Source organism: Pimephales promelas, chromosome 1 (genome assembly GCF_988280905.1).
Source record: "Pimephales promelas chromosome 1, fPimPro1.hap1.1, whole genome shotgun sequence".
Taxonomy (NCBI): Eukaryota; Metazoa; Chordata; class Actinopteri; order Cypriniformes; family Leuciscidae; genus Pimephales; species Pimephales promelas.
Window position 1 is genome coordinate 31,078,374 of NC_142769.1, and position 25,119 is coordinate 31,103,492.

The window sequence follows — 25,119 nt, forward strand, 5'->3', positions numbered from 1 at the left end:
TCGTTTCTTAGCAAAAAAACAAAACAACTGATGAGCCATTCCAATTAATTAATGTCAGTATCCCGTCCCCCATATCATGTTCACACACAACCTCCTCCTCACACAGGCTTCAAAGGCGATGATGGGAAAAGCCATCTCTCCGCTGGCCGCTTCAAAGCACAGGAAGTGTGTCAAAGCGACTAGCCGGCTGGTTCCCAGCCCATGCGTGTGTGATAGTGTTTGAGCAAGAGAGAGAGAAAAAATATGTGTATGCAGGGTGTAATAACATGCTCGTCTCTGTGCCTGTATATACGTGTGTTGGTTCAAAGCCAACCAGAATCCTGTTAGAGACAGGATGTAAAATCTGCTGTGGTGTCATGCCCCACTCTGGCATATGCACATGTTTGTATCAGGATGAGTTTTTCCAAGACCACGGACATGCACGACTTGTCCTGGAAAAGGCACTCCTTGTACAGTAGAGAGTGATCCACTGGAATGTCTTTCTTCTGACCCTCGCAAACCTAATTCAGACTTCATTGGAACGTTTTGTTCAGTTGGCATGTCTGTTTGTGCCTGGCACTTAATATTAGTACTTTATTTATCTCACAATTTGCTTGCTTATGCTGAGTTGTTTGCGTATTGACTGTATGTGAAGTGAAGTTCTTTATAGAGATTGTAGGTTGTTTTTCCAAGACTGCATCCATTTTAAACAATGAAATGATGCCATTGCAGTAGACATCAAATAAATGGGTATCCCAAAATGAGCTTCACCACTAACACATACTGTGCGTTTGTCATCGGTAGAACATTGTGCACAGAGAAAGATTCATCTTATGCTGCTGATTTGAATGAGAGATGACTTCTGTTCCTTTCTTCCCTCTCTGTGTGTCAGTGTAACCTGCATGTTCCGGTGTCAAGCCGTGGCTTCTTAATGCGATGTGGAGAGAGAAAGTCACAGTATTAGGGATTGGAGGAGTTCCCTACTTCTGTGACTTTTTCCCAAATAGACATTGAATGTCATATTACACCTAGCCTACATTTCCATACGTTTTTATTTGAATTTTTTAAATAGGGTTGATCATCTTAGTGCTAATAGAGGCATAAGTGCCGTATATGCTTCGGCAATATTATAATTGTAATACTGTCAATATAGATTGACATTACATTGTAAAGTTTCATGCTAATTGTGCACAGTCCAATTTACAGTTCATCCAGTCAATCGTTTTTTCACTTTTAATGTTATTCTGCTCTTGTCCAAACCAGCGATTGCTGTCCGCTCGGCTGGACGTGTTTAGCGGACGTCTTTCCTGCCCATGGCGCCCACGGGGGGCTTTGCGCTGCTCTTTTTATATTTGGAGACTCCAAAAGAATCCCGCTTCCCTTTCATGTGCCGCCTCGGTCCAATCAGACGTAAGGAGAGGCGGCCTGCGCGAGGCGTCAATCACGCTCGCTGAGTGGCTGGAGCGCCTCTCGTCTCGTCCGCTCTGGAGATCACTCGGTCCTCCGCCGCTGTTGGATGTGTACGGAGCCCGCGCGCTTTTCTTTACGGACGCTCACAAATATCACATTCCTTCTGGATTGTTTTTCGTTTCTGATGTTTCTCAATTGCTCTCCGATGCAGAGAAATGGGTAAACTTCATTCCAAACATGGTAAGACGGCATCTATTTGGTGTTGTAGAGCAAGTCTTTGATTTTAAAGCACTTGTGATATAGTTCTTTCGAATAATAGCTTACATTTATACGACATCTTTTTTTATTCTCAAAGCTGCTATTTGTAAAGCGAGGGAGAGTCCCGAAGGTGAGTACGCTTATTCATTATATAAACAATAACTATTTTTATTGTATTGGTTTTATTGATAAAACAAAAGCACCGCTAAACATTTGGCGAAAACAAACAAAAAAGAGCGTTAAAACTATATTTGAAAACTCGTACATAGACTAGTTGTAAACATATGAAGCCTATAGGTTAAATTGTGTTTTCTTTCTGTTTAGGCGATAGTTTTGTAGTTAACGCATGTTTGGCGAGGAAAGGACTGGATGACTGGATGGTTAAGCAGAAGTATTACTGCTCCAGCTCTCGTGTACAACAGCAGGACTGCCAGCAGAAAAATACCTGCGGACTGTCTGCACGGGTACGTACGGCGTTAATAACTTCTTTATCACATGTGTGCAGATTTGGGAGTTTCATCAAGTTGGACTAAGTTATCTTTGCGCTTCGCCTTCGCCCTTCATTGCATTTAAAGACACGAGAATCGACTGTTTGGGTATTACGTTTTATGGAGAAATGTTGCGCACTTTGAAGCACGGAACGGAACTCTTGCAGTTGAAAGTTCTGATCAAAAGCTTTGGTTGTGATATAACGACATCATCGTTTACAACTATCGCTGCTGTACAACTCTTTTTCTTTATGTTGATCTATTAATTGCTTATGGGTAACGTACGGTACGTTGACATGTCGATCAGTTTTAGCGGTGTCCTGAGATGTGACTTTTGTTTGATCTAAAATGATGAAGGAATTCCAATTCTGTGTCCTAATGGGCCACACATGCAATTTTATGACCTCAAATTAATTGAGAAACTAAATTTGAATATTTGTCATTTTAAAATGTAGGCTATCCTACTATATCACAAGACCACTTAAAATGATTTTAGTCAATTTTTCTTTGTGCGAGTAGACTACATTTTAAATGTCGATGTTGAATGGAAGTTAAAAGTTAATGAAAATATTACTTGACAGCTACCCGAATTCGGTTGTAGGTGATATTCTAATTGCAGTGTGGTCGCTGTTTCGAGGCCACGCGCTAGCCTACTAGACCACCCAATTCACGCGCTTTGAAAACGATCTTGCCATTGTTTTGTGACGTCACCAAGAACAATAGTTTACTCTCTGGAAACGCTCTGTAGTTTGAGCCCAACTATGAAAGCCAGCGGCGTTATTACCAGCCGTGATTAAAGGAGAAACCCTCTCTGAATACACGTTTTCCTTTAATGATGTCTGTTAAAACGCTCTCCACTGTTTCAGCTGCTGCCTTTGAAGCCAGAGGAGGAGATTTTGTGTTCCTTTGAATGATAGGAAGAGGAAAAGTCCAGACAGGTTCAGGCTGTCATTTTGAGGGGAAATATCAATGGGTAAACAAATAACACGTTGGGTATCTTAAATGTGGAAGATGTAGGCTATTTGAAAGTATTTGAATATGAATGTCTTTTTATTGCAAGCAAAAAAAGTTCTTGAATCTTGAATTTTGCCCAACAAGGAAAATGTAGCAGTCGTGTTTAGACAAAAGGCGCGTCAACTTTTCACTGGCGGCTCACATGAGTAAATGGTTTATTTGAACGTAGTGGGAAGAACTGTGTGAGGGGAAGAACTGTGTGAGGGCTAGGAACAGATGCAAGTTCTCTCTGTAGGTAATAGATCACGGCGGGTTGAAAGCATTGCAGGCTGACAGTGTGGTGACAGCGCTGTATTGTGAAGTAGAGAGAGGGGTGGAGGGAGGGCCAGTCTGTCTCAGATTTGGCATCCTAGTAAACACATAAGAGCACTGTCGTTTAGGAGAGGAGAAATCCTCTGGAAATACCTCAGAGTAAGCCTCTTTTGGTCAAGGGCTATTGTGGAGTCTCGAAAGACATTTTTTAAGGGTTGGAGAGATAGCGAGAAATGCTGAGAGTGACCGAAAGAGAGAGAGGAAACATTAAACAGCAGGAGAGTACAGCCACAGCTTCTTAAAACCCAATCCTCATATGAGGACTTCCAAACACAACACAAACTTTCAGAATCAGGAATGTTGCTGGAGAAATGCTGCATTCGATTTCTTTTCTAAATCACTAAGAAAGTAATGGCAATAAACAGTGATTTGGCATGTAAGATGCATAATACTACACTGCAAACAAAGACTTTGCAACAAAATTGTGAAGTGTGGATTTTAGATCTTGTGGTTTAAAGGGGAGAAAACAAGTTTAAGGTGCACGGAACGCACAAAGTTCACACAGTTGGATGTTTATTACTGTGAGAATGAGGTTTTATTGTAGCTAGAGAGATCATAATGGACTGAGTTACAAAGTCTGAAATGACTTCATTGGTTTACCTGTTGTTTATTTAGGTATTCAGACTTCACCACACTTAACTTTAAAGCCAAACAGTCGTTCAGTTTTCTATTTCAACATTTGCCTTTTTATTGCATCAATTTGATAGTCTGCAAATGAACCAGGGATTGTCCAACAATTCCAAATGAACAATTCGTTTGGGAACAAAAAGGGATTGTTTTTCTTCTGATGTGATGTTTAATAAGGAGTTTAAGAAACAATAGCAGTACCGAGGAGTGTGTGTTTAGTTGGTGTGAAGTGATTTGTCCATGCTGGGAAATGATCCCTACTGAAGGAATTCAAACATTTGAACAATCTTTTTTAATCACATCACATTTCTAATCAATGGAGTGTTGGAATTAAAAAAACGAGAGAAGGTGAGAATGTGTTTCAAATCATAAATATTCATTTTGAAATACTTATTTTGTTTTGACATTACAAAGAATCTCCAGAAAAGTTTAATATTTTACTGAGTGATGAAAATTGAGGCTGGTTTAGCTGGAAGGAGGATTTGCATCCCTTTGTTGGTTCCCTCTTTTTAGATCGCAAGTGAACTATTTGTGAATGGTTCGACCATTATTGTTATTATTCTAGTGTGAAATGTTGATTGGATCAGTGTGTGGAGTTTATACTGAAAGCAATTTTTCCGATTTTATTTATTCGTTTGTTTTCTTAATGTTTCTTGAGCTTTAATGTAGCCACCACTTATTTCCTGATCTTTTGAATCTGAGATATTTCAGCATGATGTTGATACTATAATACTTATAAAATGAGTTTGTCAAAAGTAATTACTTAAGTTAAACAATCAACTTATATAAGATTTCTCTTTCTTACTGAGAAAAGTCACGGATTGGTTGAAGAAGAAAAACCTCACTCCCTGAGCATGAAGAAAGCATAAACCTCACTCATAAAAGCAAGATGATACCGGGACTAATAGAGGCTACCTGGAGAGTTAGTTATTTATAGCAGCTGTGTGTGTGTGTGTGTGTCTGTGTTGTTAATGGGGTTCAGATGGTATGGATGGTGGGGAGTCAGGGTCAGGAATCTGTTTGAGTGTGTTTGTGTTGTGCTGTGTTAACTAGAACTGCCCATTTTCCAGTCTACTTTGCATTGGTCCTGTGCCTTTTTGTAAATCAAACTATATGGTTTTATTCAAAAAGAGGCAAGGGTCAGATGTGTGGCCTATATACTGTAGCAGGTTGAGCTCAGGTTCTCATGTGGGAATGTAAATTAAGTCTAGCTCCATCATTTGCTGTCCTCTATGCAGCTTTTCAGACCTACTGTTTTACTTTCTGTGTTCTGGTCTAAAGTTATTGCAGCTATGCTCTTGTTCCTTTAAAACCGATTGATTGGTGTTCTGTCATGTGGTGCAGCTTTTATCATTGTTGTGTTTGCCATTACCAAGCTGTAGTAAACCTCAGCTATATTATAGTCATCATTTAAACAGAGACCAGACCTTCTTAAAAAAAAAAAAATAGCACCACAGCGCTAAAACTGGTCCGAATTACACTATCAAAGAAGAAACTCAACCCCACAGCTCTAAAATCAGTCAGAATCAAAGTGCCAAGACCAGACGATGTTACTGCTTTGAAATGTGGCTTTTGAAAACCACTCTGAAACCAGTTGGCACAGCAGTTCTAAACTAGGGCAAACCAGACATCACAGCTTTAAACATAATCTCTGCCACAGTCAAAAGCGACCAATAGGTCAACTATAAACCGGGCTTGATCATGACTTTGAAAGCATCCTGTATCACTCTGTGTAGTATCGCTCAGGGACCAAACACTTTGAAGCCCAGATCAAACAGAGAACTGTAATTCTTAAAATAATTTCTTCAGAAATTTCAGAACTTTTGGGGAAAATGTATATTTAAACCCTTCCAGACAACATGCACACTTTTCTTTTTCTGGCCTTTACTTCAGAATTTTCTTTATTGTAGCACAAAGACTGACAGTGTATGCACTATATTCCTTTGTCTCTTTTATTCCCTTCACAATATCCAAAGTATTTCATTCACTTTGAGCTTCAAGTGTGGTTGTCACACACTTACCATTATACTTTTTTTTCTTTTTACTTTCTGTTCGAGACGTCAGCTTTACCATGTTTCTCCAGGGCTGGTTAAGAAAGGATGACAGAAACAGATTGAAAGACAGAGGGTGGGGGCGGAAGAGAAAAGCCATGTTTTTTTCCTGTCTAAAAGAGAAAGAAAAAGGAAAAGGGTGCCTCCGGGGAGTGAGACAGCACCTGGCTCCAGTGTAGGGCTGTTGAGGGGCTCCTATGAGAAAGGCAAATAGGATAAGAGACAAGAAGGGAAGAGGGGAACAGAGTTCTTCCAGGACCAGAATACTGGTGGCTGCTCTGTCATCTGCTCTATCAAGTATTTGACGTTGTTTAATGTTAACATTACTGATACAGACTGAACTCACTCCATTTTTCCCGAAACATATCTGTCTGTTCAGAACTGAGGAAATAAATCATTTAGCACATTTCCTTTCCATACTTTGTGTTTGTGTACCTGCTAAACACTACGGTTTGAGGACCAAATGTCCTTTTTTCAGTCCATCGGGAAAACATTTTTTTATTTGAAAATGTTAAAATGCAGAAAGTTTTCTGTGGTCTGTAGGTTTACCAATTTTTAAATAAAACTATTATAGTAAGAGTACAATTAACAACGTCAATGCCAACTGTAGTCTCATTAAAATGTACAAATGCTGGGTGAAGCAGAAATACAGTCACATCATCTAGGTCTGTTAGGAAGAAACTTAATAAGAAACGTATTGGCACTATTTTAGTTGAGCTTAAGTGCTGTCATTACATTTTAAAAAGACAGATTAGCGTTTATTATACTGAAAGTCATTGATTCATTCATTGAGGTTCATGAATGAGTCTGTATCAGGAATATCAGCTTGTGCACAGCATGTTGGGATAACCTGTAAAGAGATGTGGAACTTGAAAGGCAGTTTTGAGGTGACTAGACTTTCCTCTTAAGTTACTCTTGGTTGCCCTATATGTTTTGTATGTGTTTTTCCATTTAACTATGAGTAATGCATGTATGTAAGTATGTGTGTAAAAATAGTGTTCAGGTATGTGTGTCATGGAGGTGGGCTGGAGGCTAGGATGGCGCCTGGCTAGGTGCATCAGAGAGAGAGAGAAAGTGTGTGTGTGTGTGTGTGTTGTGTTGTGCATTAAAGCACGTCTGTCCGGATGTGCTCTAGAGATCAAAGTGCATGGTGGGAATGTGTGGACTGAGTTGCCACAGGATTAACAGCTGAGAATTGGGCTGTGTTTTCCAAATTTCCTCCACACACACACACACACACACACACACACACACACACACACACACTCAACCACAGGCACAAGCAGCAGAGCTCAGGATAGTGTTATTCCAACCTCTTCAACACCCCTATTTATTCAGCTGCCCTGACACATTTATGTTTCTTGCATACTTCAAAGGAGAAGAAGGAGATGCTTGATTTGCTATCTAAATAAACATTTACTAGTGTGTATATGCTTACGAACATATTTAAAATCATCAAATTGTATCGGTTTTAAAATAACAACTGTTTTCAACATTGATTATAATTAGCATTGTTTCTTGAGCCCCAAATCAGCATATTTCTGAAGGATCATGTGACTCTAAAGTAATGATGCTGAAAATTCAGCTTTCCCAACACAGTAATAAATTATATTTTTAAATATATTAAAATAGGAAACCATTATTGTAATAATTGTAATAATATTTTACAATAAAACATTACTATATATATATTTTTTTTTATCAAATTCATGCAGTCTTGGTGCTCATAAGATCATGTTGATCCTATTTTTTTTACCATGTTTAATTCATAATTTTATTGCTATCTATCTGTGTTTAGAGAATGAAATAGTCATATTGAAGGATTTGACAAATCTCTGACTTGCTGTTTCCACAAATCTCCAGCTTTCTGTTACTCTGGTGTTTTAAGTCCTTCAGAGAGGAACAGGCTGGAGTTTCAAACGCAATGTTTGAAAAGTCTTTCTCTGTATTTTTGGGGCAGCTTAGTTATTTCTTTTCTCTTCCTTTAAAAAGAAAAGGAAGAGGGGAAATGGGGAGAGGGTAAAGGAGGGATCACCTAAGGGGAAGAGAGAGTAGAACAAACGGGGAGCGCTGCTTCATTTTCAGTGCTTCAAAGCGCTCTCTCTCTCTGCAGCTTTCATGCTTTTAAGGTGTCTCTTGTAAATGAGAGCATAGCCTCACCAGTTCTATGTTTGCATCATTTTAGCTCAATAAGTGTCCTGTTGTTGCCTGTAAAGTAATAAGATTGATGCTTTTATCTCTCACTAACTATTCTGCCAACAAGAGTCAGTGATACGACTGTTGTTTTAGTCATATAGTCTGTGTTGTGATGCAAAATTGTCTTTCTAGCTCCTGTATTTGTAATGTCTGTCTGTATTCTTCGTTAAGAAAGAGGAACTGTCCACATCCTGTCCCAACTTTTTAGTGTTAATATGAACTACTGCATTTGTTCTACTGTCATTTCATGGTCTTTAAATGCTCAAAATACACAATCAAACTTTCTTGCTTACACAATCATGCTTGCATCCAGTTTAATAAATCTGCATTTGTTAAGCTCTCTGTAAGTAGTAGATATGATATCCATATGTGTGTGTGTGTGTGTGTGTGTGTGTGTGCGTGTGTGTGTGTGTGTGTTTCTCTGGACAGTAAGTGTGTGGTGGCTTAGAGCACTTTGATGTGGATGAGGTAATGTGTGAGGAAATGTTTGCAATGTTAATCTTTTCTGTGAAATTACTTAGAAGCCTCTACAGACACGGACACAAGCAGCTGCCCACACACACACACACCATAATGATATATTTGTGCCCATCTTGCAAAGACAATAGGCCTATAAAAATAGAGCATGAACTGTGTAGATGCATAGGTTACAGTCCAGTTTCGAGGATACAAGACACAACAATTTGGGCCCTTGCACACTGAGTCCGAAATTTTTTACGGATGCGAAAAACACAGAAAGTTGAACCCCAGGGTCGGCCCGTGGCATAGGTGGCAATGGGAAACACTAGGTGCACCACCACTCAATAGGAGCGCCAAAATGAGTGAGCGAGTGTTTTTTTTTTTCGATTTTTTTTTTATGACGGGCGAAAGTTTCAGAGGCAGTGTGCAAGTGTGATTGACATAACGTGAGGTTGTATTTATTTTTTAACTTTCGAAAATTTAGGATTTGAATTTCAGACTGTGTAAGTGCGTTTACTCCAAACACAGCGACTGCCAAATGTAGCTGGTATTTAATAGTGTTTTGCTAATCACTTTCTTAGCCAGAATCAACATCTTTAAACCCCACACAACTGACCTGTTTGCATGGCCTTATCATACACTGTAATACATGCACACATACTTCACTCAATTAACACATGGATGTGCTTAAACATATGAACTTTATTTGACTATATGAATATTATGTGTTCTGATGCATAGTCTTTCAATGCATACTCCATTTAACAGCATTCACAAACACAGGGATTCTGTGCATGCATACTAGAAAGTTTCATCATTGTCCAGAGTGTACTATTTGTGTCATGAGGATAGCAGATGAACCCAAGCGCAGACGGTTTGCAATCACACAACGTTTCTTGATAACAGAAAACGGGAAAACAAAACCCACGAGGGGGCAAAACAAAAGGCAAGACGAGCGAGGGAAGACTAACTAGACTACACTTGACAAAAACTAGCGGAGGAACAAGAGTTCATGGGGGATAGTCCAGGGTGGATAGGTGGACTGGGGGTCTTGGGTTTTCGGGAGGAGGGCTGAGGATGAGGAATCCGTGCAGACTTGGACGGGGACACGTGACGAAAAGCCTTGGGGTAAACAGTCCGGGACTGAAAAGTGGTGGGGATGACCGGGGGAACAGCAGGTAACAGAACAGGATACATGACAAGGGGTGTAGTAGGTGGCCGTGGAGCTGGAATGTGTTCATAGAACTCCACAGTAGAACCAGAACCAGCGCTTCTCCCATCAGGCTCTGAAGTATTACTTCTCATATCTGATTCGGGAATAGCATCTTCTGCAACCGACAGCAATCCGTGCAACTGACTCAGGAACCATAGTCTTTACAGCTGACTCGGGATCAATACTCTCAGCTGAACAATATTCTGAGCTGGGAACAGCGCTCACTGCAGCTGACTTTGGAATAGCATTCCCTTCTGCTGGAGGGACAGGACTTGGGTACACGACAGGTTTGAAAGGGACCTCTAGGATCTTGACTAGACTTTTGTGGTAATTGGACAATGTCTTGGCGGCAAGACAACAGGCATCCTTTGAGCTGAAACGGACTGCAGGACTGCAGCTTGAGCAGGACGGCAGCTCTCACTGTAACAGGTTCAGCCCTCTCAGCCACAGACTCGGGAATTGCACTTTCGGCAGCAGGTTCAGGAACAGTCCCCAGTTGCAGCGGCGGGTTGAGAAGCCATCATGGACTCAGGAGAAGACGGAGGACAGAGAACTCCCTTCTTCCTCCTCTTTTTCTTTGGCTGCGGGGCAGAGGCCAAAGTCAGACTTGTGACTGGTTGGGGGAGCTCGGGAAGACAATCTCAGGTAGGGTAGATTCAGTTGAAGAGGACTCCGAAGCCGACTCCCCACTATAAACGTCTACCCCGTTTACCACGGAGACTGATAGGAATGGTAGGCGTCTCGGGAGACGTGGTGGAACGGGCCTGGTCCCCAAGCATTGCGATGGCAAGAATGCGACCCTCCGGGATCACGGGGAGCATGCCAGGTGGTGAAGACATGGTAGAACCCTGCGACCCCTTCCGGGACAAACAGTCCACCATATCACAGAACAGGCGGTGAACCAGTCTCTCGTGTTCAGCTATAAGAGGGGGAACATCGAGACCCACAATGAGTGATTAAGGAGGCTATCAGGTAAGAATAACCTCCTCTAATTCGTGACCAGAGCACATTCCCTTAAGGTCCTCTCTCCCTGAGGAGGGAAAGGAAGCTTGCCCTTCTTATCAGAAATAGTCTTCAGCCACCAATGTTTAAGATCATCCAATTACTGATCGACAGGAGAAAGCATACTGTTTGCTGGGTTCTGCGTCGGCCGGTTCATTCTAGTTCATTCAAGTTTATTTTTGGGATTATGAGTAGTAATGTTTCCGACTCTAATTTTTCTTCACCACTGTTTTGGTTGAAGTAGTCACTGACATTCTCAGGTCATTCTCTATTTCTTCCTCTTTGCTGAATGAGTATTCTCTAATCTGTCCCTATGGCTGTTTGATGAGAGGTGTGTATTGAGACAAAGTTATGTTTACCGTCCTGTGTTGGAGGTAACTGAACAGACGCATGGATTTGCAAACACAATCATCCACTACATTTCTGGTGCACAGCTTGTCTTGATTTAGAAACCTTTGATTCAGTAAATTAGCAGGATGTGTTTGGATTCTGGATGCGTGGAATGGCCATTTTGTGCCAGGGCAGTTATATACTGTATAATAACAGGACTTTTAACTATAAAATGCTTGAAACATTTAATCAACTGCTATTTTACACACAGACTGTATGCTATACTGTGTGCAGAATGTTTTCTACACCAGATAAGTTGTGGTGTTTAGTCCAAATCAAAGGGTTTCGGTTTGATTTTGATATTGGTGTGGAAATAAAAGCAGACTCCCCTCCCCCTTTTTTTGCCATAGCATTCATCATAATTGAAAAATAATAAATAAAATAATAATAAATAATATTTTTTTTTCAAATATCCCTACCTGCATCCCTACTGAGTTAATGGCCCTATTGACTTTCTTATGGGTGTGGTGGAATATCATTGGCAGTGATCAATGCTCTTTCTCTCCTCCAGATCACACCGAAGAACTGATGTGCTATATTTTTTGCAATGTAACAAACACAAGTCTGTCATAAACGCTGTGTAACTGAGCGCTTTCCCAGAATTCGCTTAAACTTGAATGAAGAGTTAAATAAGAAAAATTGTGTCTACAATCTGTTTATAGAATGTAAATCTTTTTTTCTCTGAAGCTGACAAGTGCTCCCGGCGCACATGAACACATACTTACTACGGCAAGCCCCGAAGGGACAAATAAGCTTCATATCACACACATTTCACAGGGTGAATTCACTCCATGATTTGAATCCTGATACAATTGTCTCCATTTGCACGGCACTTCTTTCTTCACAATGATTAGCTGCCAAAAAGGGGCATTGCAATGCATGACACTGTATCCGAGAGGAGTGTCAGTGGGAGTCTTTTTCAGAATTAATCGTGTGACACAGCAGCAAGACATCACCTTATTTATTGGACAGTATGGGACATCACCCAAAAATGAAACGTCTGTCATCATTTACTCGCACTCATGATTTTCTTTCTTCTGTGGAACAAAAAAATATATTTTGAAGGAATGGATGTTTTTGTGCATACAATGAAAGTGAATGGGGTTCAAAACATTTACTTTCATTGCATGTTCCATTTTTTTTTTTTTTTTTTTGGAACATGCAATGAAAGTAAATGTTTTGAGCAGTGTTCTCGCAAAAAGGCAGAACAAAGAAATTCATACAGGTTTGGAATTACATGAGTAAATGAATATATTTTGTTTAGGGTGACCTGTCCCTTTAACTCCAGTCAATAGTTCAGGTTGTTTGGGTTGTCTGTTCTGCTCATTATAAGTATGAAGTGCTTATGTAGGTCACTGCACTCCAGACGCTTTCATTCTCACATTTAGGAAAGTATGTAGTAGGGTACTGGGGGGAGTACAGGGAGTCATTTTTGGATTGGCCCGTAGCTAGCGAGGGCCGGTTTTGCTGTGCCCTCGGTGCAGGAGGCTGTGCTAGCATAGGTACACCCCCTCTCCAGAGATCCAGCGCATGTAACCATATACGCTTAACCAAGATAACAGACACAGAAGATTAATCAGGAATTCAGCTGCAAGTCTTTCTCCGTCAGCGATCGTGACTATATATTCGTGGTTGATTGTCTCGCTGGTGAAATATGGCACATGTGTCTTTATGAAGGCTTAACTTGTCTTAAAAATGGAGTGGTTCTGATTGGCTGCCGTTCCATCTTTTATTCCTGGTTTTAATATGATTAGGACTGGTCTGTGAGTGTGAAAACCGAAGGTGACAGAGGAGTGAGAAGGCGACAGAGAGAGAGAGGCGACGGTCTTAATTAAGTTTTCCTGGGTTTGATGACTTTCCAAGACTATGGCGTAGTGAAGGCTTGGCGACTGATCTTGTCTGTGTGTTTTATGTGTGCGTGTGTGCGTCTGGCCCATGATCATGCAGAACTGTCATCAGCTCTGTAAATTGTCCATCAGCCCTTGCGGCGTGGCAAGCAAACAGAAAATACAGACAGAGTTGTGTGGGACTTTCCACAACACACACACACACACACACACACACACACAAACACTCCCTTACCCACATACATGCATTCACACACATGCCATAATGACAAAATGAACAAGGCCGCATTCATACGAGTAATCTAATTAAGATGCACATCCCCTACTTAACCTGGGTGAGAAATCTCCTGGCTTTCTCTTAGCAATTTTCCCTGTGTATTTTTTACATAGCCCTTACATATTAATGTGCCAGTCCAGACACTTGGGGGTGACCATTACATACACTTACACTTACTAGGCAAAGTATTTTGAATGTGTTCCTTGGGTTAACCTGGCAAGACCCAACATCTATGTTGTGCTTCTGTGAGCTACACACAAATAATTACCCTCAAGAAGATGCGGTTATTCGTTATAACAGCTAGCCCAGGAGTCTCCAACTGCTTGGGGGCACTAATAGCCAAGTGGTATTTTCTGTTGTGGACCAGTTTTAAACAGATACAATACAGATAGATACAGATAATTAAACAGATAAGTTTTTCAAACTTACATTTATTAATGTATTTATTTATTGAGGATTAAGTCGTTCAGAACTGCTTTTTATTTATGTAAATTTTTGTTTAGAGGAGCATTGTCTATAGTATTAAGCACTCATTTGTATCTCAACACACTCAAGTTAATGATCTGGTCCATTGTTTTTCACTGTCAGAAAATTATCGCAGGATGTCTTTGGTCACAAAACCGTGACGACAGCCATCTTTGAACCTCTCTCACTGTATGACATATGACCACTGTTTAGGAGCCGCCACGTCCACAGAAATTGGTCATCTTTCAGATGGGAAAGACAAATCGTACAATGTGTCCCGGGTATACTCTTTATCTCTTAGTTTTACTATCATTTCATTCTTCTATTTGTAATTTAGGTTTGTAAATTGTACACATTTGTAATTATATTGAAAGATTAATTATGCTTATTCCTCTGATAACAGGGCCAACAAAAACAGTAATGGAGTGCTTGATGTATGTGTTTATGTGTTATTATGGCAAATCAGTAATGTTCCACTGGGTTCTGTGGCCATCCATTTGTAGTAAAGTACTCAAATCTCTCTTCTTTCCTGTTTTGGCTCACGTTAAAACAAAAAGATCGAGTTGGTTTTACAGAGTGTGAAACATAGTGTCTGGGAAAGAGTTTCTGGTTGCTGGCACAGATTGAGTGAAGCCCTTGTTTATGTTTCACAGGCCTTTTCATGATGCTACTGAGGCAAAATATCCACAGCAGAATTGTCATTTTTCCATCTCTTATAAACATTTATAAACACAAGAGTCAAGACAGTAACAAATATGGATATGAGTAGTTTGTCACTGGGCACAAGTTCTCAGATTTTTTTTTTCCATTCGGTTTAAAATGTCATATGCCGCATATGCCTAGATATGCCGCAAATTTTTAACTAATTTGCGGCATATCTTGTGGCAAGATATCCTGGCTAAATGGGTAGATATATAGATAAACTCATCTTCCAGGCATTTGACCGACCAGGTTGACACTTCAGCATGAGAAATCGGGGGTGTGGCGTGTGAGCGTGTGAAACCAATCAAATGCGTGTGCCTCAAGCCCAATGGGTGAGAGTTGGCAGGATCTGCTTTGAAAGCATTAGATCCCACTCTCCCTTCAGAGCGTCTCCAATGCCACGCCTCCCCCAAAACACATGAAAACGCAGGTAGCGCATAGCCAGAGCAGATTCAGGAAAGAGCCAAAAGAGACGTTAAAATACATCATGTCTTAAAGCACATGACATTACAAAAGTATTGAACATAAACAAACTCTTATACCACCTGAGAGCTGCAGATTAATTTCAGCATTGATAGTGTTGACATAGAAATACATAAATCTGAGTTTGAATTCAACTTCAACCAGAATGACAAAAAGTGTTTTTGAAAAAAGAAAAAAAAGCCTAGCCTACCTTTAATGTTAATCAAGCAACTAAAGAGAGAAAATCTCTCACTGCTCTTGACTACCTTTATTATCCTTCATATCATGATATACGATTTTGGTCAGATTGCCCACCCCTGCTCACAAGACTTCATCTGTGAAATTACAAGATTATTATTTTAATCAAATTCTGTTTCCTTCTCTCTTACTCTTCGCACGCAAACTCTTTCCCTTTTTTCTCAGTGAGTTTTCAATTGTTCTATAAATGGCACTTTGTCTCCATACATTAGTGAGTGACCTGAAGCACATGGTCACACTCACATGCACTGAGTGTGTAGAGATACCACTTCAGTCTTTCATTACACCGCTGAAGAGAGATCAGCCCCTACTGATTTCACTCTCCTCAGCCAATTAACCTCTGATGTTATCTGGTAAGTGTACAAAAACATGTCATTTAAAAAGGTCTGTTTCAGTGGTCAAGGTCACTGTAGTACAGTGTGTCCGTGTGCCATGTAGTGACACACTCCACTATTTGCTTGAAAGGTGACTGGATCTAAAAAGCAACATGGACATGTACCAGGGTAATTCCATGGTGTGTGTTGTATTATATCTTTTTTTAACATTTTAATAAGTGTAACATTTTAATTTTGATTTTTTATTTGTATTTATTTTTCACTTATATATATCCCTAGTATCCCTAGTTAATACATATATGTTAAATATAATTTTTTTAAATTATTTGTATTATTGTAAGGGCTGTGCAAGGTGGTTTCGCCTTGGGCGGGGGTGAGAAAACAGAAGCCGAGAAAAAAGAAAAGAGGTTTTAATATATGGTTGAGACTGTGGACTCTATAGAGCTTTTTAAGAGTGACTGAGAGGGGCGGACAGACGCCACAGTGATTGTGCTAAATGCCACTTGGAGGTGAAGTTCAGGGATTAGTGAGTTTCTCACAGTCCTCAATGTCCTACATAACAACACATGTCCACACTCTCAAACACAGCGCACTCATTTGAAAGGGCCAAGTAGTGCTTTAGCCAAACTTGACCTTGAATGATAGAGAGAAAGAAAAATGTTAAAGAGAAATAGTAGGAGAAATTCTGCTGACTGCTTCTCATTTTAGCCAACTGAAAAGAAGTCATATTTATAATACATCCCATCCATCATCCAGACAACGCATAATTAGCACATTCCCCTCGCATGCTGTTGGCTAACCTCTCGAGCATTATGGTGAGCGTGTGTGTTTGTGTGCACGGCTTTGTGTCTCTAGCGGCCAGTGTATGGCTGGAGGCACTACAGCAAGACATTTAGTGTGCTTGTCTAGTGTGGATAAAGACAAAGCATCCCCTCACTGGCAGAAAAACAGCATGTACACACACAGCTGCAGAGCTTCAGTGGATGCTGTCGGGTCAGAGAAATGAATTGTTAGTATCCAGACAGCTGGAGTATTAAAATGAGACAAAGGTAGCAGGTGTGTTGAGACAATAGTCTTCTTCTAGACTGATTGCTGGTTTGGAAGATGACAGAAATGTTCTGCTTGTGTGTGTGTTGTATGGGTAGAATGGTTTAATATGTTTGATGAGACACTTCCAGTATTACTCTAGGTTTTTCACTCTATCTGTGATGTCATCCATCTAGTCTTTCGGTTCGCACCCATGCTGAGGTGCTCGTGTGGGGGGATGCAAATTAAAATCCAGCCTGCATCATGTCCTGTGATCAATTTCCTGTCTTCATAATACAAAAACACTGAAAAGCACCCAAATATGTATATGTTAATTAGTTAGTGAGAAGTGAGAAGTGTCATATTATAAATGAGAAGTGTCATATTATAATTTTGTTCTTTTGAAGAGGCCTAACGCTTTCTTCCTTCTTCCTGCAGGACCCACTGGATGAAGGTTATGCTGAGGGCATCAGTGATGAACATTATCGTTTAGAAGGTAAACTATCTCACTAACAACTTATGTTTTCCTGCATATAAAGAGCCGTTTCATTATTTCTCCACTGGATTAAGTAATATATAATAACTATGGTGGTGAGAAGAAAGGGTTTGGTTGAAATCACAGTGTTGGCTCAGAATGATTATTTTTTTGTGATGTTTATTGAATCATTTGATTGATCAAAAGGCTACAGCAAGGTCAGATTCCTGTGTAACATTTACAGCGTATGTGTGCTTGTAAGTGGTCCGCTCATATCTGTGTGGGTCAAAGGTGAGTCGAGGAGAGATTTGATTGGCTAAGGTGTTTGTGGTGTTAAGGTTGCCTCATAGTCAGGCGGTAAATTATGCTGGATCGGTTACCTCTGGAATTGGATCTGGCATCTTTATTATTGGATCTGTAAAAATGTAAAATAAAAAGCAATGCAATTTTTGTTAATCATAATAACATTTTCACATTGCATATACACAAACAGAAGTGAGATATTAGCTTAGTTTGTACACTAGTTTGTTTAAATTTGTGGAAAAAAAGTTTTTAATATTCCTTGATTAAAAACAAAACAAAACAATGGAGTGTAAACAGCTTCTTTGATTTTTAATGGGAGTGATGTAGTTTTGTAGTCTAACAAGGTTAGACCTAGACCTAGTAACATGAAATTATAACTTGCTGTTAAAGTTTCACTGCACTTTAGCCTGTACCAAACATGCACGCTGAGGAAACACGCTCCGCTTCAGTCACCTCACAGTTTATTGTGAACTCCAGGTGAACCTTTAGATTCAAAGCCACATTTGGGACGCCGCCAAGCTGTCCTCTGTGTTGTATAGTGTTGTATTTAAGCTCCGTCACCAGTGCTCTCTGTTGCGGGTTTGGCTGTCTCATCACTCTGTGGGGCAGGACTTTGACCACTGCTGTGAGAGTTAGCACTTCTTTTGTGTGTATGGTGTGTGTGTGTAGTTTTTTTTTTTTTTTTTGTGACCATTTGTTAGTCCTCTAGATAAACAGCTCCTGTATATTCTAAGCTGGCTGGCAAGCAGGCTTTGGCCCTGGAGCTCAGCGTTGCCTTTGAGTTTCTGGCCCTGATCAAAAGCCCTGATCTGACGCTGTTTCCCTCCAAAAAACCTGTAAAAGCTCCCCGGGTAAGGCTGCTCTCATCCTCTGGTGCTTTTCTTTTCTTTTTTTCATCCTCCCTTGCCTCTTGCTGCAGAGGGACAAGACAGGTCCTCTTTGATCTGAGCAGATCAGCGGAGGAGAAGTGAATGAGTGAGAGAGAAGACAGAGAGAGATATTGTTGTGTCTGCCTATCCTTTTGGCTCGTACAACAAACACTGTTTCAGATTTGACTTTGCTTAATTAATTAGAGATTCTGTTTTACAGACGGACTGATCCTGGGCCAAAAGGTTTGAGAATGGAACTTCAAAGCACAGGGATTTGGGGCAGGGGGGAGGATTTAGCCTGCAGGACCCAGCCTGGTGCTGAGCCGTGTCCTCACTGAGCTGTGTTAGATCTGCTCTCGTTTAAAACATCTCCGTCTTATTACCCACAGTACACAAAGAGACAAACTGCCTCTGAAATTTGGGTATTGAGTTCAGGATTAATCCTAACGGGCATTCTTTACTTCAGAACGGGCCACTTTTAGACTCTGTCTTTCTCACTTTAAATTGGCTTTTGTTTAGACATGGACACAATTAAGATATTTCTGAAGTCTGGCCTTAGGTTGTGATGGGAGAAGTTAGTCTATTTAAGCATTTATACTTACAGCTTTATCCAGGCATATAGCTGATTTCCTGGTGTCTGCTCCTAAAGGGATAGTTCACTCAACAATTCTGACGTCTTTTGGTCAAACCTCTATAGCCGCTTTCCGACCGGAGGGACTTTTGCAGTTCCTAGAACCTAACGTTCCTATAACCCTTTTTTTCTCGTGTTCCGACCGGACTAAATTGGGGATTTTTTAGTTCCTCAGACCATAGTTCCTATAACTCTTTCAGTACCTAGTGTAGAGCGAGAACTTTTTTAGTTCCCTTTCCCTAGGTCTACGTTGATTGGTTCAACTTATAAGTCATGCCCACTGTCAACACGGAACTTGTAGCGCGCTGTCTGCCATACGCTGTGTTTTTTTGCAAAACATTACAACGAGGATTAAGACAAACATAACGCATTCAACCAGCTAATTGCTAATAATAGCTAAACTTACCCGTCGTTTTGTTTGCCTCCTGCGCTCTGCTCTTTTATTCATATTACGAAGACTTTTTATCATATTACGCTGGAGCCTTCGTCTTCTGTGTTTCTCTGTACAGAACTCAAGCATAATCTTTAAACGCCGCCGTTCGTTCTCCGTTATTAAGGTCCTGGCAAGGCAGAACAGGAACATTGCTATAGCCTCCTCCATGCTGGTTGTTTGTTGTTGTATGTGGCCGCGCTACGTCTAGTTATGGCGCTATAAAGACCGTCGCCGTGCTTGCGCTACCCCTCCTACCAGTTCCTATAGCCACTTGGCCAGTGCGAACGCAAGCAGCAAAACCAAGTTTGGGGGAGAGTAGTTCTTAGAACTGTTTAGAAGTGGACAGTTCCTATAACTAAGTTCCTGTAACTACTTGGTCGGAAAGCGGCTTATGACGTTTTTCCCCCTGTAAAAATGCACCATAAACTCAACCCCATATGACAATATTAAAAAATTTTCAGTAGCTACAGAACAAAATTCAAAGTGGTTATTGACTGAAAATCTTGCCTTTAGAACCCAGTTGCACTTAAACTTGGCATGTCAAAGTTACACGCAAGACACCAGTGCCGTTTAAATGTAATTGATGTTGAAACTACCACATTGTGTTTTGATTTAAACCGCTTACATTTGCTTACATTTACATATGCTGTCTTTGGTTCCTCTCAGTTCTTCATCTTCTTACCTAAACATCTTAGAGAGTTTTTCCTCACCATTGTTGTTGTGGTTGGCTTTCTTGTTAAGATTCTTTCAGTCGATCCATTGTGAAAGCACTGCCTTTGCGCAAAAAAAATGGTACTGAATTGAGAATTGGGCTTGAGCAACATGTCTGACACGTCAGTAAATGCCTTCCCAGACTTAAACAAAGTATGTAGTAGAGGAACATGTACTTCTGAGTTTAGCATTGAAGATAAGATAGCAAATTTTGTATAAAGTGTGATTTATGTCCCATACTATACGACTGTGTGACTTTTAGTGTTTGTGACTGGACAAAGTGTGGTGTGTGGTGCTTCTTTTTCTATCTATTTTCTGTCATACATGCATAATAATTTTATTGTTGGTGCATTTCAGTATTTTCCTTATTTAAAAAAAATGCTAAGAAATGAATAGCACTTTTGAACAATGTTTAAAATAATGTACAGTCACTCACATTAGATGAAGACATATCAGTGGTCTGTTAAAATAGCCAAATATTACTGGCTTTATCTTAACCGCGTGATTGGAATTTTTCACTTTCTGAATAATTTTTTAAAATAACTGATTATAAATAGCACATTTCTTCAATAGTATTTGAAACTGAACACATTTGTGCTTTTGATACAGAAGATGTCAGTTTAGGTCCAAGAGGACTGCATTATTGACTAAATTAAAAAAAAAAAAAACATTTGAAATATCTTACTTGAGTTATGATTTCCTCAACATTATGTGAATGTGTGTCCCCCTGCAGTGGCTCTGCCCCCTGAGAAGACTGACAGCTGCAGTGTGGAAGAGAGAATGCAGGACACTGAAGGCTCTGCCACCGTCGGCCCACACAAACAATTACAGTTTGAGGTCAGTATACACACATACATACATACTGGATAGGGCATACTTTTAAAAATGTGGGGTCAGACATTTGTTTTGAACATTATCACAATTAAAAGTGGCAGTAAAGTATTAAGACATTTTATTATGTTACAAAATATTTCTGTTTTAAATAAATGCTGTTATTTTAAACTTTCTATTCAATAAAGATTTAAAAAAAAGTGCATTACAGTTTCCATCAAAATATTAAGCAGCACAACCTTTTATAATAATAAGTAATGTTTCTTGAGCAGCAAATCAGCATATTAGAATGATTTCTGAAGAGACACGTGACACTGAAGACTGGAGTAATGACTGCTGAACATTTTATTTTAACGTGTGTGTTACTAAAACAATGATTATCATTGTTGTTTATTAATCAGGAGTTGGAGTGTGCTGTATCAGTTGAAGAAGATAACAGGCAGGAGTGGACTTTCACCCTCTACGACTTTGATAACAACGGCAAGGTCACGAGAGAGGTAAAACGTCTGAGACCTATGCGCAGTAAGGACAGTGACGGATGTCTTTTGTCAGTAACACAACACTAACAGGACACAATAAATGGATGGAACTTTTTTCTTCCACCGCGTCATTGTCACTGTCTCTGTCCGGTCTGTCTTGTCTCTGCATCTCTCACTTTTCACTTTCATTTACTCTCACTTTCTCACTATTTTCCTCAGCCTCATAGTTGCTCTGCATTTACATTTCATTTTCACATGCTAAATAGCCTCAGATGCATCACATGTGCTCTCCACTGCCGTCAGCATCTGTTTACCCTCCCTGAGGCTATGGAGATTCTGATTAACACGTTATTATGGACATGCTTGTGTATGAATTATGAATAATGCATGTATCTTATATATCACACAGCATATAAAAGACTAATCAACTGTCTTGTGTCAGTGAAGATCTCTTAATTTAATGTGTTTTCTTTTTCCTCCTTATCTCTCTATGTCCAGGACATCACCAGTCTACTGCACACTATATATGAGGTGGTGGACTCATCAGTGAATCACTCCCCCAGCAGCAGTAAGACCCTCAGGGTGAAACTCTCCGTAGCCCCAGACTCCAGCCAGAGATGGAGGAACGTCACCCAGACCAACACAGGTACACAGAGAGAGTGTGTTTTCCATGATTAAGAGATAATTCTGAGCAATATCAGGAGACCCAACTCAAAGGAGACCCAAAAATGAAATTGTCATCATTTACTCACCCTCATATTTTTATAAACCTGTATGACATGGAGCACATAAGAAGAAGTTTAGCAGAATGTTGAAGCTGTGCAAGAGGTTTATGTACTAAGGGGCAGGCTGAAATGTATAGGTTCAGTGTGTAATTTGCCATGATACTTTCATGTTTTTCTTTTTTGAGCTTGTCTCATTTTCTTTGGACCAGTGCAGCCTAGACATGTTGTTAAATACCACATTTTGTTGTAGCAAACTAGCTCTATGAAATATTAATAATCAATCATAGCTTGTTATAATATTATGAATATTCGGATCAGTTAATCGGTTTAACTTGATACTACATTAACATTACACGACTTACTCGGTTCATCTTGTGAACACTCAATATTGGTTATTAATTAATTATTTCATAGAAATGTACATTTCCGGGGCATGGGAAATGTCTTTCTTACTAAGTACTACTAAGAGGAAATAGTCAAGACCTATGATTAGTGACTCCAGATATGAGCTTGAGACACAGACAACTTTACGTGTGATATGAAAAAGACTTTATTAACTAGACTAAACATTTAAACTACTCTAAAACACACATACATACATGCATACAGTTTGTCAAGGGAAAGAGAGCTGAAGCAGAATACAGGAAAGCAAGCAGTTATAACATTGTTTGATGTTCAGCAGATCGACAGCCTTAGCAAACCATCAGTTTAGTTCTAACACACCCTTCTTTAAAAGGGGTAAGGATTCTTCATGTATCAAATAATGAAACTACGTTTGTTACTTGCATGTCTCGTCCATTTGAATTAAACTGTCCTGATGCAATTTGTTGAGGCTCCAGTTGATCTTTGCTGATTTGGTCTTGATGAGAGAGAACCAGTGGGAGTCAGAGGAACTTGGGTGAATGGAAAGAGAGGGCCGCAACATGGCGCGAACTTGAGAGTCCTTGAGGGACTTCTAGTTCAGCCTCATCTTCACGTTAGGTCTTCTCAAGAAGGACCAAGAGAGTCAGAGAGCAAGAGGCTAAGAGGACAAGAGCAAAAGGAGCAAAAGAGAGCTGATCTTGTTATCAGTGATTTTTTAGCGTGATGATGTCACACCCTGAGGTGCGTGAGCCAATGTGAAGCTTCCCCTTTGGGAGGGAGTTTTTACGACCCATTGTCTTCTAGCAGAGCATTTGAATGCTTAATTTCATTGGGTGTTTACGAAAATTTACGAAACTTAACGATTCTTATAAGACTAATGCGTCATAAAGTTAGCAAAATTAAATGTAAATTGGCGAAAAGGGGGGTGAAGATTGAAGTTTATAGAGACTAAACATGCTAAACATATGATTATGGTTAACCATAATATGCAAGTCTTTTCTCTTGAATGAATACATAGGCCAAACCACATAAAAGGAAAATTATGAGATGGGAAATTAGATACATGTTAATACATTTATCATATGGTTATATATATATATATATAGAATATTTAGGATTAAAAGGGTTAATTTCTTCTTCTCAGCAAGAATTAAGAGAGCGTCACCATTCCGCTGGGTCGTAAAGCTGGTTACCAGGTTCTGCCAGTGAGTAGGCTTCATTTGTGGGAGAAGTTTGTTGGAAGAGTGAGTTTGTTGGATTCTTCATTAAATATAATGATTCATTTGTGTGTGTCTGATTCGTCCAGACACTACACTGAGCTCCATTTAAAAAGAAAAACCATGAGATGAAATGAGGGTGAGTAGATAATGACAGAATTTTTGGTCTGTCTACCACCTACACTATTGCCTTCTTCCTTTTTCCTGTCTTTCATGTCATTGAATATCTTGTAAGATGAGTTCATAGTCAAAGGCAGAAGATGAGAGGGAGAAACACAACAAACATCTGCAGCCCTGAGCTTTTGGATTTCTTTTGGAAAGTGCTAACTTATCCCTCTCTGAAAGTCTTCTGCTGTTTGAAAAATAAATATATCCACATTTAGCCACTTTCTTACTGTGTAACTTGGTAAAAAAAAAAAGATGTGATGGTGAACAGAAAGTACTCTGAAGAAACAGAAGACTGTCTGTTTGTTTAGTGCTGTCATTTGGGCTATTTATACCCGTCATGTATTTGAAAGAGAAGAGTCTTTGAACAGCAGCTGTCTTCATGCAAATTCACAAGTGTGTGTTTTTTAGATTTATATGAGGCCCGAGGTTCAAAATAGAATAAATGAAGCATTGTTTTTTTTCTTCTTCGTCTTTTATGAACCTTCAAAGTAAATGGAAAACAGGGAACAAAGGTTTCTTTCTTATTTTGGTTGGTCTTTAAAGCTGCTGCAGTATATGTGCGCTTGTGTGATGCTGTGCAACTCAACGACGTTCACTTTGATAAAGGCCTCCTTCTCTCTCTCTCTTTCTCTCTCTCAATCAGACACTCCCCATCCCAAGCACAAGGGAGAAAAGTGCATTGAGGACTCCAAGCCTTCAGAGAAAAAGTCAAGAGCTTATCTTAGGTAATTATTAACTTATTACACTACACATTAGTGCCTGGAAATACGTAACACATAAAGAATATCAACTTTAAAGAAATTGACAAATGGACAATGATTGGTTCAAGCCTGTTTTGTGTACACAATCTCAGAGCAATATACTTGCAGTCATTTCAACACAATGTTGTTGTATTAGGCGCTACCATACTGACCACCACAACCAGCAGGGTTGCCAGCGCCACTGTGTGGATGAGAACCTGGAGAGAAGAAACCATTACCTTGACCTGGCCGGCATTGAAAACTACACATCCCGCTTTGGAACAGGTAAGATCTTAATCGCATAGAGTAAATGGAGTGTAAATCTTCATCATGTAGGCCCTACTTACACCTGGAGTTTGGGTCTGTCTGATGTGATCCAGCATTTGTAGTGTACCTTATTTAT

The 25,119-nt window shown here is 39.9% G+C and overlaps 1 protein-coding gene across 6 annotated transcripts in view; it reads left to right on the forward strand.

Moving 5' to 3' along the window:
* Positions 1-25,119, forward strand: part of nkd1 (NKD inhibitor of WNT signaling pathway 1) — an 84,019-nt gene that overhangs the window by 55,470 nt on the left and 3,430 nt on the right. For all 6 annotated transcript variants that reach the window (XR_005620277.2, XM_039657277.2, XM_039657297.2 and 3 more), the window contains 9 exons: positions 1,243-1,629; positions 1,745-1,777; positions 1,972-2,111; positions 17,210-17,267; positions 20,927-21,030; positions 21,426-21,521; positions 22,002-22,149; positions 24,620-24,701; positions 24,874-25,001. Coding sequence is in view for 5 of the 6 variants with exons in the window: in XM_039657277.2 (XP_039513211.1) it covers positions 1,605-1,629; positions 1,745-1,777; positions 1,972-2,111; positions 17,210-17,267; positions 20,927-21,030; positions 21,426-21,521; positions 22,002-22,149; positions 24,620-24,701; positions 24,874-25,001 (814 nt within the window). In the remaining variant the exon portion in view is untranslated. The remainder of the gene's footprint in view (positions 1-1,242; positions 1,630-1,744; positions 1,778-1,971; positions 2,112-17,209; positions 17,268-20,926; positions 21,031-21,425; positions 21,522-22,001; positions 22,150-24,619; positions 24,702-24,873; positions 25,002-25,119) is intronic.